Source organism: Dreissena polymorpha, chromosome 4 (genome assembly GCF_020536995.1).
Source record: "Dreissena polymorpha isolate Duluth1 chromosome 4, UMN_Dpol_1.0, whole genome shotgun sequence".
In the NCBI taxonomy this organism is placed as follows: Eukaryota; Metazoa; Mollusca; class Bivalvia; order Myida; family Dreissenidae; genus Dreissena; species Dreissena polymorpha.
This window is the reverse complement of record NC_068358.1, coordinates 108,874,005-108,889,435: the sequence shown is the minus strand read 5'-3', so window position 1 is coordinate 108,889,435 and position 15,431 is coordinate 108,874,005. Positions and strand designations below refer to the sequence as shown.

Genomic DNA, 15,431 nt, shown 5'->3' with positions numbered 1-15,431 from the left:
GATGATCTTAAGGCCAAGTTAGAACATGGGCCTTTCTGGGTCAAAAACTAGGTCAAGGGGTTACTAAGTGCGTTTTAAAAATTGAGCATGGTGTCCGCTGTTTTTTGTGAAGACAACATGCAAAATATTATGTGTCAATGCGGCATGTGGGGGTATTCGTCACATCTGTGACAAAGTTCTAGTTTATTCTTGTTTTAAAGACCTTAGGCACTTTAATAGGTTGATTTAAAAAAAAACAACAAAGGGCATGGATTGTTGACATTGCAATATAAATAAGTGAAACTTCAACGTCTCCAGCAGTATTGCATTCTTACTATACACAAGTTTGTGGTCCTTTATTATGCTCCCCCAAAATTTATTTTGGGGGAAGCATATAGTCGCCGCTTCGTCTGTCCGTGTGTGCGTCTGTTTGTCTGTCTGTCTGTCAGTCCTGTGCACAATTTTTGTCAAGACTATTTCTCAGCAACTAATGACCAGAATTCAATGAAACTTTATGGGAAGCTTCACTACCAAGAGGAGATGTGCATATTATCAGTGGGTTCTGGTCGGATGATTTTTCACAGAGTTATGGCCCTTTGAAATTTTTGAAATTTCCCATTAACTGTACATATAGTGCAATTCTTGTCCGGGCTAATTCTCAGCAACTAATGACCGGAATTTAATGAAACTTTATGGGAAGCTTCACTACCAAGAGGAGATGTGCATATAATCAGCGGGTTCTGGTCGGATGATTTTTCACAGTTATGACCCTTTGAAATTTTCTATAAAAAAATTCTTGTCCCCCAACTTCTGTGCCCTCAAGACATTTCCTTTTATCTAAATATATTGTGCAATATTGTGACAAAAAAAATCTTTGGGGAGCATCACCTGTCTCCGACGGTTTCTTGTTTATGGCAAGTGACCTAGCAAAAACTGTACGGCACAATACAAAACAACAAACACATATAATAGAATAAAAGATGGGGTCACCCTCTTGAAACGGTCAATGCAAAGCACTGGGGGTTTGCAAAACATTGGGTGATACAAACTCCCAAACAGGCACTGTCCAAGAAATGGCATGGTACAGGCCACCCCATGAATCATTCCTCCAGATGTGGACAAATGCCATATTTCATGCATGTATTCATGATTCAAACCAATCATGTCCGTTATCTGAACATTTGGGCGTCTTCTATTAAAATTCTTCACATCTTAGAGACCGCATGTCAAATTGCTGGCATACTCTTCCAGCAGCTCTTCTGGCAACCCCCAGTGAGTGAAGTGATTCCAACCGGGGCATTTATTTACCATTAAATTGGCAAATGATCACAGTGTCAGTTGTTTAATTATCCAGGAGGTCTTGTAGGTCAAGAGGGGTCAGTATAAATCAGCCACATAATTAGCTGCAACTAGCATTGTTTTAAATATCATTGGCTTCTGTTTTTGACACTGATTACTGTAAAATCTATGTTGGAAAATGTGCTGACTGATCAGGTTGTCATATTGGTTGGTCCCCTTGCTATGTCAGATGAAAATTTAAACCATCCAAAAAGCAATATGAGCCATGTCGTGTGAAAATGGGTCTTATGCCATATGCGTACCTTCTGACTAGCCTGCACATTTTGGCAGTCTGGTCTGGTTCTACGCTGTCTGCCGCAAAGTCCCGCAAAGTTTGATTGTCTCATAAGCAGACAGTGTAGCTTCCGACCAGCTGCATATGGGTTATGAAATAAATTACTATTGTTATAAATACATTTAATCCTTTACACTTAGATATGTATTTTGACGCATTTGTAGTTCCTTAGAAAGTTACATTTAATTAAATACCTTGCTTACTAAATCCAAGTTATAAGGTTTCAGTTCCAACCGATGGATACTGATGAGCAGTAAACAGCATAAATCCTGAACAGACAGCGAATTACTCACAGGCTGTTCTGGTTTAATTCTGTTTGCACAAAGCTATTTTCACTTTGCTTCTGAGTGGGAAAGGATAATTAATACATTTATTTGTTTTTTATGCTGTAGTTGACATACTTGAAATTGTAATACTTTATTCATGAAATCAACAACATACTTTTAATAACAGTAACACAAATGATTGATGCCCTGTTTTCATCTATTATACTAGTCAGAACAATCTTTAGGTTTAATAAGTACAAATTATTTTTAATGGAATTAGATTCCCATCATAATTTTGGTAAATTTATTTGTTCTTCTATCTCCAAAAAGGATAAATGCATTATGTTCATGAAATTCAATTACATGTAATGCTATGGTATGCCTTTAAGACTTGGACACTGTTGGAAAGCACTCTCCTATTTATGAACCTGTTTTTGCAATTATCCCGGTGTAATGTTAGAGGAATGATGTAAAACATTAACTTCCATATTGTTATACAAAACTGTTGGTTTTCATGCTACGGCGAGCGTGACTATTTTCTATTACATTTTCTAATTGATAGAAAAAAATGGCACTTCTTGGAGAGTGATAGATTGTCTACATAAAATTCATGTTGTATATTGAAAACATGTGTAGATGTTGATTTTTATTTCGTTTTCCAAAATAATAGGACACAAATGTATGGTTTTGATTGTGTTTGTTATTGAAAGAAGAGGTTTGTAGGGGATGGCATAAAGATGTGGCAAACAGAGATGTTTGTTTATGGTTTCAAGAACTCAGCATCAGAATTCAGTTTCATGATTGCATTATTTTAGGGAGATATTGCCCTTTGTTTAAAATTGCATATTGTGATTTCTTTGTGATTTCAGCTCTATTTTTTCTGGAGAATTCAATTGCATATTCTTACTGTACCTTTTCACAACAATGCACCTGTTGGGAGGGATACACTGTCATTGATATTGTTTTGTTCTTTTTTTATGATAAACCCATTGCAAACGAGTTTATCATATGAAAAAAATGATTTATTTAATTAAATTGCCAGATTTTTTTTTGTTAAAAATTATTTTGATGCATTGTTTTGTTTAAGTTGTAATAGATTTTGCTACAGAATCAAGATTTAATTCATCAATAAAAAAAGTAGAATAATGTATGATTTTCAGGGCAACAGATAGGAACTCTTTTCAAATATTTTTTACTACAATGCTTTTTGTAAAACTTAGTTTTTTTCCCTTACACTAATTGTCAATTAGTTCTTGACTATTTGATTAAATTATTTTGGGCTTTGATAATTCTCAGCATTTTTTTTCCAATCAATAAAGTTGTTATAAATTAACATTGTTAATGTTTGTTTTTAACTATAAATAATTAATCTATTGACAAATCATGGTTGATAATGAGTTATTTTGTTTAAAGGCGCATTTTCAAACCTTATTCAGCAACGACAAGCCAGTGGAAATCATTTTTCTATCAGGTTATTTGTTTTACAGTCACGGAATCGCCTTATTGGTTTCAGCGAAATTTCAGAAACTGTCCCCACATGCGTTATTAAATCTGAGAATGTTCTTTTCGCATCGTCTTTTCTTAAGGATTTATTTAAATTTGTAAAATAAAAAATTTATCGTACAAACAATAAAACGATCTTTATTTGTTGCCCTGGACATTATCAAACAAATTTGAAACTTTTGCAGAAATTCCAATAAAGCAAAATAATTCATATCACCCGGTGTTTCTTAATAGTTTTTATAGAGGTAGATAAATGGTGTAGCACTGAAAATAGTACCAATGGCCATCACGTTACTGCAAAACAGTTGTAAACAGCGAAAAATCCATCTTAACAAACAAACATGTTAAAAATAATTGGATAAGCAAAATTGAATAAAATAGTCAGATACATTACTAAATAAAGTGAAAGAAAAAAATAAAACATTTTTAAATAAATAACTATTATCAACAAAGCATGGAAGAGATCATTTGCTGCTGAATGTGCAGCAATTATCCTGAATGTTAGTGATGCTAATTTTTTTATGAGAATAGAAAACTAGGCTGTTGATTTTTCACCAGATTCCAATGCAAACAGCACCCATTGTAATCACTTGTTTCAGAAATTAAGTCCAATTTATGAAATATTCAGACTTAATACGTTGAAGGACCTAAGAAAAATAACTCTAGAAAAAATGTTAAGAAATAGCCATAAAAATGTCATGGCCAAGAGCATATGTTTGAATTTAAATTCAATTACTGCTCCTGTTATTTGTTATGCCCCCGACATGATTATGGTGGAAGGGCATATAATGTTACCCATATCCGTGTGTGTGTTTGTGTGGGATAGCAAGTGTCCGTTTCATAACTTTGATAAACATGATGGTATTTCGAAATAAATTGGCACAAGTGATCATCCAATCATGGTGGCTGCAAGAAGCATGTCACTCTTTTTAAGAATAAAGTCACGGTGGACTACTTCAAGTTTTTGCATTTTCCTTTCATGTTATATGTCCGTTCAATATTTTTCATGTATGAGGGGATTCAAAACAAATGACATGTCAAGACAAGGCTAATCAGGGACTACACTTTCCAGTTAATTTTGATTTTTGCTAAGAGGAGACTTTCTTGAAATGAAAAATATCATGAAAGCAGAAAGTGTCATCCCAGATTAGCCTGTGCAGAATGCACAGGCTAATCTGGAACAACACTTAACGCACATGCATTAAACCCTGTTTTTACAGAGCGCGGCCTATTTTGCAAAAATATTCATAAATTTTAGATGAATTAATATAAACACCATTTATGGTGCTTGCTTAAAAGGCCAATGCCACATATGTGAAATAGGCTTTATGTATATCTCACCTCCTACGAAAATGACCTAATCCGATTAGCTTAGAGCGGTCACGTGCCCATGGAGTATTTTCCGAACACCCCGAGTAATTTCTATACTACCCAAGTAATCGAGTAGTGTGTTGAGATATAATTGTTACACCGTTAGTAAATTCGCTCTTGTATGGTATGAAATTACTGAGGGTGTATATCCCATACACCGTCAGTTACTAATGGTGTAACTAATAGTAACAACAAGTAGAAGGATCTTTACATGCATGCTGTATTAACTGTTCACATTATATGAGGCAAACAACACTTGTAATGTTTCTGTGTCAAGCGAAATATGACGTTGGTATCCATGTCCTTCTGACATGTCTCTAGCTTTATGTTTTAATTATTTATCATAATGCCTAGATGAAGAAGCATAATCATATAAATCTATGTGCCATTCATTAAAAAAAGTACTCCCAGGACAGATATTTGAATGAAGACAATCTGATACAAAACTGTTCTCCTTTCCCTTGTGAAATTCATATTTCTACGAATGCATTCTTTCAATGTTTTGTAATACAAAAATGATTGATCAGCAATTGACTTTACTTGGAAAAACAATAAGTAATTCAAAGTTGTGTTAGTCATTACGTCAGAGACTTACAACTTTTGTTTGTATGCACATGAATCGATGGAACTTATTACTAATGTATAATGCTTTCAGGGCAACAGCCTTTCTTCATCATGTTTCATGAAAACATAGTTTGATTCTTCTAACTTCAACAATTTACAAATGTTCAAATAAATACATCTAATATTCATGAAATGTGACACTTTCCGCACACACGCTTCAATATAATTAATTACTCCAATTATCACCATGGTGTTCAAAAGGTCTTCACATTCAACTGTTCTAAAGAGGTTAGTGGCTGAAACAAAGATGGAAAATCTGAAAAAGGGTCCATAAACCATTCTTCATGAAAAGGGGACAAGGAAGGACCATGTTAGGGGCCATGGGAATTACTGGTTGAGTGTAACCCTTTTATATGTCTGCTGGGAATTGCCAAGGCTAAACCTGATTCTTCCTTTTTTAATTTGATTATTGGACAAGCAGGGACAAATTATTGAACACATTTTTTTTGTAAATATAAATTGTATCAGACTGTGTTTGCCTTATTTCATGATACATCTTGTGAACAGAGAGAGTAAACAAGTTTTTTTTACATCTTTGGGGGAAAGGTTACCAGGTCCTTTGGATGGGGAAATTAACCTCAGAAGCGGAGTCATTTACAGGTGGAAAATATATACCGTTCGTTTTGAGCAGGGAAATGGGGCTGGCAACTTTGCCCTAAAAAATCATTGGTTTACTGATATGGTATACTGACACAATCAGAGTTAACTATAACAATTATTATACTGTGTATTCATACAAGAAAAGCTGACTTAGATTGTTTACACAAAAAAAAGTGACGTTCTCTACGGGCACGTACTTTGGACAGCAACTGATGCTGACAACAATATGATATAGGAGCCTCCTCATGCCCAAATGGCTCCTATACCATAGGTAGCCAGTGAGGCCCCAGACCAGCCTGTGTTATGCAATAGGTAGCCAGTGAGGCCCCAGACCAGCCTGTGTTATGCCATAGGTAGCCAGTGAGGCTCCAGACCAGCCTGTGTCATGCCATAGGTAGCCAGTGAGGCTCCAGACCAGCCTGTGTTATGCCATAGGTAGCCAGTGAGGCCCCAGACCAGCCTGTGTTATACCATAGGTAGCCAGTGAGGCCTCAGACCAGCCTGTGTTATGCCATAGGTAGCCAGTGAGGCACCAGACCAGCCTGTGTTATGCCATAGGTAGCCAGTGAGGCTCCAGACCAGCCTGTGTTATACCATAGGTAGCCAGTGAGGCCCCAGACCAGCCTGTGTTAAGCCATAGGTAGCCAGTGAGGCTCCAGACCAGCCTGTGTTATTCCATAGGTAGCCAGTGAGGCCTGAAACCAGCCTGTGTTATACCATAGGTAGCCAGTGAGGCCCCAGAACAGCCTGTGTTATGCCATAGGTAGCCAGTGAGGCCCCAGACCAGCCTGTGTTATACCATAGGTAGCCAGTTAGGCCCCAGACCAGCCTATGTTATACCATAGGTAGCCAGTTAGGCCCCAGAACAGCCTGTGTTATACCATAGGTAGCCAGTGAGGCCCCAGACCAGCCTGTGTTATACCATAGGTAGCCAGTGAGGCCCCAGACCAGCCTGTGTTATACCATAGGTAGCCAGTGAGGCCCCAGAACAGCCTGTGTTATACCATAGGTAGCCAGTGAGGCCCCAGACCAGCCTGTGTTATGCCATAGGTAGCCAGTGAGGCCCCAGACCAGCCTATGTTATGCCATAGGTAGCCAGTGAGGCCCCAGACCAGCCTGTGTTATGCCATAGGTAGCCAGTTAGGCCCCAGACCAGCCTGTGTTATACAATAGGTAGCCAGTGAGGCCACAGACCAGCCTGTGTGATGCCATACGTAGTCAGTGAGGCCCCAGACCATTCTGTGTTATACCAAAGGGGGCCAGTGAGGCTCCAGACCAGCCTGAGTTATGCCATAGGTAGCCAGTGAGGCCCCAGACCAGCCCGTGTTATGCCATAGGTAGCCAGACAGGCCCCAGACCAGCCTGTGTTATACCATAGGTAGCCAGTTAGGCCCCAGACCAGCCTGTGTTATGCCATAGGTAGCCAGTGAGGCCCCAGACCAGCCTGTGTTATGCCATAGGTAGCCAGTGAGGCACCAGACCAGCCTGTGTTATGCCATAGGTAGCCAGTGAGGCTCCAGACCAGCCTGTGTTATGCCATAGGTAGCCAGTAAGGCTCCAGACCAGCCTGTGTTATGCCATAGGTAGCCGGTTAGGCCCCAGACCAGCCTGTGTTATACCATAGGTAGCCAGTGAGGCCCCAGACCAGCCTGTGTTATGCCATAGGTAGCCAGTGAGGCTCCAGACCAGCCTGTGTTATACCATAGGTAGCCAGTGAGGCCCCAGACCAGCCTGTGTAATGCCATAGGTAGCCAGTGAGGCCCCAGACCAGCCTGTGTTAAGCCATAGGTAGCCAGTGAGGCTCCAGACCAGCCTGTGTTATTCCATAGGTAGCCAGTGAGGCCTGAAACCAGCCTGTGTTATACCATAGGGGGCCAGTGAGGCTCCAGACCAGGCTGTGTTATGGCATAGGTAGCCAGTGAGGCGGTAGACCAGCCTGTGTTATACCATAGGGGGCCAGTGAGGCTCCAGACCAGCCTGTGTTATGCCATAGGTAACCAGTGAGGCTCCAGACTAGCTTGTGTTATACCATAGGGGGCCAGTGAGGCTCCAGACCAGCCTGTGTTATACCATAGGTAGCCAATGAGGCTGCAGACCAGCCTGTGTTATGCAATAGGTAGCCAGTGAGGCTCCAGACCAGCCTGTGTTATGTCATAGGTAGCCAGTGAGGCTCCAGACCAGCCTGTTATGCCTTAGGTGGCCAGTGAGGCTCCAGACCAGCCTGTGTTATACCATTGGGGGCCAGTGAGGCTCCAGATCAGCCTGTGTAATACCATAGGTAGTCAGTGAGGCCCCAGACCAGCCTGTGTTATGCCATAGGGGGCCAGTGAGGCCCCAGAGCAGCCTGTGTTATGTCATAGGTAGCCAGTGAGGCTCCAGACCAGCCTGTGTTATACCATAGGTAGCCAGTTAGGCCCAAGACCAGCCTGTGTTATACCATAGGTAGCCAGTGAGGCCCCAGACCAGCCTGTGTTATGCCATAGGTAGCAAGTGAGGCTCCAGACCAGCCTGTGTTATGCCATAGGTAGCCAGTGAGGCTCCAGACCAGCCTGTGTTATGCCATAGGTAGCCAGTGAGGCTCCAGACCAGCCTGTGTTATGCCATAGGTAGCCAGTGAGGCTCCAGACCAGCCTGTGTTATGCCATAGGTAGCCAGTTAGGCCCCAGACCAGCCTGTGTTATACCATAGGTACCCAGTGAGGCCCCAGACTAGCCTGTGTTATGCCATAGGTAGCCAGTGAGGCTCCAGACCAGCCTGTGTTATACCATAGGTAGCCAGTGAGGCCCCAGACCAGCCTGTGTAATGCCATAGGTAGCCAGTGAGGCCCCAGACCAGCCTGTGTTATGCCATAGGTAGCCAGTGAGGCTCCAGACCAGCCTGCGTTATGCCTTAGGTAGCCAGTGAGGCTCCAGACCAGCCTGTGTTATGTCATAGGGGGCCAGTGAGGCTCTAGACCAGCATGTGTTATGCCATAGGTAGTCAGTGAGGCTCCAGACCAGCCTGTGTTATACCATAGGTAGTCAGTGAGGCTCCAGACCAGCCTGTGTTATGTTATAGGTAGCCAGTTAGGCGCAAGACCAGCCTGTGTTATGCCATAGGTAGCCAGTGAGGCTCCAGACCAGCCTGTGTTATGCCATAGGTAGTCAGTGAGGCTCCAGACCAGTTTGTGTTATGTCATAGGTAGTCAGTGAGGCTCCAGACCAGCCTGTGTAATGCCATAGGTAGCCAGTTAGGCCCCAGACCAGCCTGTGTTATACCATAGGGGACCAGTGAGGCCCCAGATCAGCCTGTGTTATGCCATAGGTAGCCAGTTAGGCCCCAGACCAGCCTGTGTTATACCATAGGGGACCAGTGAGGCCCCAGATCAGCCTGTGTTATGCCATAGGTAGCCAGTTAGGCCCCAGACCAGCCTGTGTTATGCCATAGGTAGCCAGTGAGGTCCCAGACCAGCCTGTGTTATGTCATAGGTAGCCAGTGAGGCCCCAGACCAGCCTGTGTTATGTCATAGGTAGCCAGTGAGGCTCCAGACCAGCCTGTGTTATTCCATAGGTAGCCAGTTAGGCCCGAGACCAGCCTGTGTTATACCATAGGGGGCCAGTGAGGCTCCAGACCAGCCTGTGTTATGCCATAGGTAGCCAGTGAGGCCGGAGACCAGCCTGTGTTATACCATAAGGGGCCAGTGAGGCTCCAGACCAGCCTGTGTTATGCCATAGGTAGCCAGTGAGGCCGTAGACCAGCCTGTGTTATACCATAGGGGGCCAGTGAGGCTCCAGACCAGCCTGTGTTATACCATAGGTAGCCAATGAGGCCGCAGACCAGCCTGTGTAATGCCATAGGTAGCCAGTGAGGCTCCAGACCAGCCTGTGTTATGTCATAGGTAGCCAGTGAGGCTCCAGACCAGCCTGTGTTATACCATAGGTGGCCAGTGAGGCTCCAGACCAGCCTGTGTTATACCATAGGGGGCCAGTGAGGCTCCAGATCAGCCTGTGTAATACCATAGGTAGTCAGTGAGGCCCCAGACCAGCCTGTGTTATGCCATAGGGGGCCAGTGAGGCCCCAGAGCAGCTGTGTTATGTCATAGGTAGCCAGTGAGGCTCCAGACCAGCCTGTATTATGCCATAGGTGGCCAGTGAGGCTCCAGAAGAGCCTGTGTTATGCCATAGGGGGCCAGTGAGGCTCCAGACCAGCCTGTGTTATGCCATAGGGGGCCAGTGAGGCTCCAGACCAGCCTGTGTTATGCCATAGGTAGCCAGTGAGGCTCCAGACCAGCCTGTGTTATGCCATAGGGGGCCAGTGAGGCTCCAGACCAGCCTGTGTTATTCCATAGGTAGTCAATGAGGCTCCAGACCAGCCTGTGTTATGTCATAGGTAGTCAGTGAGGCTCCAGACAAGCCTGTGTTATGCCATAGGTAGCCAGTTAGGCCCCAGACCAGCCTGTGTTATGCCATAGGTAGCCAGTGAGGTTCCAGACCAGCCTGTGTTATGCCATAGGGGGCCAGTGAGGCCTCAGACCAGCCTGTGTTTTGCCATAGGTAGTCAGTGAGGCTCCAGACCAGCCTGTGTTATGCCATAGGTAGTCAGTGAGGCTCCAGACCAGCCTGTGTTATGCCATAGGTAGCCAGTGAGGCTCCAGACTAGCCTGTGTTATGTCATAGGGGGCCAGTGAGGCTCCAGACCAGCCTGTGTTATACCATAGGTAGCCAGTGAGGCCGGAGACCAGCCTGTGTAATGCCATAGGTAGCCAGTGAGGCCCGAGACCAGCCTGTGTAATGCCATAGGTAGCCAGTGAGGCCCGAGACCAGCCTGTGTAATGCCATAGGTAGCCAGTGAGGCTCCAGACCAGCCTGTGTTATTCCATAGGTAGCCAGTGAGGCCCGAGACCAGCCTGTGTTATACCATAGGGGGCCAGTGAGGCTCCAGACAAGCCTGTGTTATGCCATAGGTAGTTAGTGAGACTCCAGACCAGCCTGTGTTATACCATAGGTGGCCAGTGAGGCTCCAGACCAGCCTGTGTTATGCCATAGGTAGCCAGTGAGGCTCCAGACCAGCCTGTGTTATGCCATAGGTAGCCAGTGAGGCCCCAGACCAGCCTGTGTTATGCCATAGGTAGTCAGTGAGGCCCCAGACCAGCCTGTGTTATACCATAGGTAGTCAGTGAGGCTCCAGACCAGCCTGTGTTATGCCATAGGTAGCCAGTGAGGCTCCAGACAAGCCTGTGTTATGCCATAGGTAGCCAGTGAGGCTCCAGACCAGACAGTGCAATATTGCAGTCTGGTCAAGCGCTCGTAACCCTGTAAGCTTATGAGATCACATAACCCTGTGTAATATTATAACAGAAACCACAGCTACTGATCAGACTGCGCGACTGTGCAGGCTAGTCTTAGCTACGCTAGCCGCCTATGACATAAGACTCTTTTTTGCATGATGCGACTTGTATACATTTTTAATCAAAATATCAAGAGTTGAAAACCAGAATATTAAAATATTTAAGATTTCATTGACTATTGGTACCTTTTATTTTGCAAAATCTTGACATGACAGTGATAATATTATGTTTGTATTTTTAAGTGGACTGTCCTGCAATACTTGCAAGTTACGAGTCCTTTTAGATTATTTGTGCATTCATACCATAATCATTACTGCAATAGTGTGCCATTTTCGATCATCGCAAAAATGTCTTATTCTGGGAAAACTGGGCTTAATTCATGTGCCTAAAGCATTGTCCCAGATAAGTTGGTGGTGCAGTCGGCACTGGCTAATTTGGGACAACACTTTCCAATTAAACTGAATATTTTAAATGGAAAATACCCTTAAACAGACGGTGTCGTCCTTGATTAGCCTGTGCAGACTTCTCAGGCTAATACGACACTTCATGCAGTGGCATTTAACCCAGTTTTCCAGTTCAGTTATTAGGCTCATAACAACAAAAGTGTGCCACCTTTTATAATAACAGACGCGTTTCCTACATTCCTCAATTATTTCTCAAATCATTCCATCTAATAAAACAAGGATTCTCTTCCAAAAGAATATGTGTCAGATTATAAAACTTTTATCAAAATTGTTTTCGTCATTTGCATTTAGGTAATGGCCATGAAAAAGAAGCATAAAACATGTCATATGATGAATTCTGCGTTACAATTGCATTTATTCTGAGGCATGAAGTGTAAGCCAGCCATTATGATGTGTTTATGATAATTTCTCGTAAAGCAAGATATAAAATTAATGTCTGTGTAATGCATTTGTACAATTAGATTAGAGGATCGCAGCTTCTATTATTGCATTTTTTTTACCAGGTATTGAATTATTGGGCACAGGAAAATATGCATTTTTTCCACAAAATTTTATATTATTTTCCTGTGGAACATGTGATACTTATAATTAAAACATATTACAATAAATCATTATGTTTTAAATGTGATGTGATGTGTTCCATTAAATGATAGCTATTCACTAAATTAGGTGAATTTGCATGCTTATTATTATAGTTATTGTGCACAATAGAGTGAACTATCAAAACACATGGCTATGATGAAAAAGAAATAAAGGCTTTGGCAAAACTTAGGAAAGCTTTTCTTAAGAACCACATATCTTATCGTTATGCTTTTAAAATGCACTCTGCATTATTATAAATTGTTAACTTAAAGCACATGGATTCTACAATGATTTCTATTACGGTAAGATTATTAAAGGGACAGATTAGGGAAATGACAATTGTGAAACAAATTGATTTAAGATTTAAAATAAATGCATGCATTATATTCAAGCAAAAAACAAACATTCCTGACAAAAAATTATAATATTAAAATATATGATAATTTATCAATAATCATCAATGGAAATCAGAAAAATAATAAGGCTTTCGTGACGCTCATTTGCAATATTTTTTCTAACACTTGGAATCAGGTATTAATCCTTTACCACTTAGCTATGTATTTTGACGCATTTGTAGTCATTTAGAAAGTTTAATATCATTCAAGACCTTTCTTACTACTAAGATTCAAGTTTTAAAGGCTTCATTTCCAACCCTAGGATACTGATGAGCAGCAAACAGCATAAAACCTGAACATACTGGGAGTTACTCCTTAAAGCCTTTTCACTTTGCTTCTGAGTGGGAAAAGTTTAAACGGGTGGTTTTCTGTAGTTCTGTAGTGCTGTGTGCAGGTGATCCTGAGAAAACCTTGCCTTTTTGATCTGCTTCATGACTCTGCAGTCCCTTCTTTCTCAATGTACAGATGGTGATGCGTGTTTCTGGACTCTGTTTAGGGTCTGCTGATGGGACTGGGCAACTTTCATCCAGAATTCTTATTCCAGGGTCTTTTCATTTGCTTCCAATTGTGTTGCTGCAAGTTTTCTCTTGATGTAACATTTCCTTCTGACCTTTCCTCTTGCCCTGGGCTCCCTTTTTGTTGTTTGTCATTCTCTTTTCAAATGTTGAATGTGGCCCTCAAGTAAGTCTGTTGGTCTTCATACTGGAACGCTGTGTTGTCCAGGTTCAGTTTGCCACTTGGTTTTCCCATTGTTGACGGTTATGCACCAGTTGAAAGTCCAAGTTGACATCATGTATAAAGCTAGTTGCAATTTGTATGTGGCAGTTGTTGCACACACTGTTCTTTGCACCAGTTCATTTGCCCATAAGGCTGCTTGTCCGCCATTTGGTAGTTCTGGTATGATGTCATTGATGAAAAGACCTCGTATGAACACACAGGTGCTCTAGTTGTGTTCACAAGAATGACCAAAACGCAGGTGTGGGCAACAATCATCAATCATCTCTTGTGTTAACCTGACTTGTCTCCCCTTAGAGGAGGGACCACAGTAAAGTTGTGGGTAGTAATCATCAGTTATCTCATGTTTTTTACCTTTACCACTCAGATACATGTTTTTACCTGTTTGCAGTCCCGTAGAAAATCAAAATAAATTGAATAACTTTCTAAATGAATTTAAGTTTTAAGTTATAAAGGCCTCATTTCCAACCCTAAGATACTGATGAGCATCAAACAGTGTAAAGCCTGAACAGCTTACCAGTTATCCACAGGCTGTTCTGGTTTTATGCCGGTTGCATTTATCCATTGTCACTTTTTCTGAGTGGTAAAGGATTACCCTTACTTATCTCCCTTTACAGGAGGGACCACAGTGAAGGTGTGGGATGCATTGGCAGGGGGGAAGCTGGTCACGTCCCTCAGTCACCACCACAAGACGGTCACCTGTCTGGCCTTCTGCAGCAACTACCAGAGACTCATGTCTGGTGGCCTTGACAGGTAAGGGGCATTGGGACCATGGTGCTAGGGCAGGGTCAAATGAGGCGCTATTCACATGTTGTTAGGGCAGGGTCAAACTTAGGAAACTATACAATAAAATGAAATACTGTTGTTTATGAAATATTGAGGCAAAAACATATTGTTGTGCTTTTATAATGATATTTGAGCCTTGCTCAGAAAACAAGACAAAATGCATGTGTGTAAAGTGTTGTTCAAGATTTGCCTGTGCAGTCCTCACAGGCTCATGGGGACCAATTTTTCTGTCTATACTGCATTGTCATTCAGATGAGGCATTCTTTAAACTGAAACTTGTATTGAATTGGAAATTTTTGTCCCTGATTAGCCTGTGTGGACTGCACAGGCTAATCTGGGATGACACTTTATGGACATGCATTAAGCATTAAGCCACATTTGTATCACCCAAAAAACATTTTCATCAATTTAGGTGTCAGACCCCCTTTAAGCTGGGAGCAATAATCCCTGTCACATCAGGCTCTAGTGAGATAAATCTGTGATAATTTATATAAGACATACCACAAGCGAATAATTGGATTTGTGAATAAAAACGCAGTTGCTTTGAGTTGATTTCTCCAAGAAAAATCACAATGCATAACATTCTGAGTGCCAATGTCTGACCATTGACAAATTCAGACTGACATTTATGTCATGTCTTGCTTGTTATATGGGGTAAAGTGAAATCTGTGAATCATTTTATTCTGATCTGTGACTGATAAGCACATCGGCTTTTCTATTTCCTCTGCAATAAAACGCAATAATAGCTTGCCAATATTGGCCATTGTTCTTGTAAATAATGAATTGTCATTGGATTCTACATGGCAATTAAAATTATTAAACATGGCTGATTCCACTTAGATACGTATTTTGACTCATTTGTAGGCCCTTAGAAAGTTATATTCAATTGAAGGCTTTTATTACTAGATTCAAGTCAACCCTTAGATACTGATGAGCAGCAAACAGCATAAAACCTGAACAGACTGAGAGTTACTCGCAGGGTGTTCTGGTTTTATGCTGGTTGCAAAAGCCATTTTAACTTTGATTCTTATGGGGAAAAGGCTTAATGCATGTACATTAAGTGTCGTCTCAGATCAGCCAGTTCAGTCCACACAGGCTAATCAGGGACATCATTCTCCTCCAAAACTGGCATTTTGCTAAGAAGAGACCGCCTTTAAAAGACAATTA

General features: G+C 41.9%; 1 protein-coding gene across 1 annotated transcript in view; it reads left to right on the top strand.

Moving 5' to 3' along the window:
* The window catches only part of LOC127879165 (U3 small nucleolar RNA-associated protein 15 homolog), a 70,838-nt gene that overhangs the window by 35,437 nt on the left and 19,970 nt on the right, over window positions 1-15,431 (top strand). The window contains 1 exon segment of the mRNA XM_052425843.1: window positions 14,096-14,231. Within this exon segment, the coding sequence (XP_052281803.1) occupies window positions 14,096-14,231 (136 nt within the window).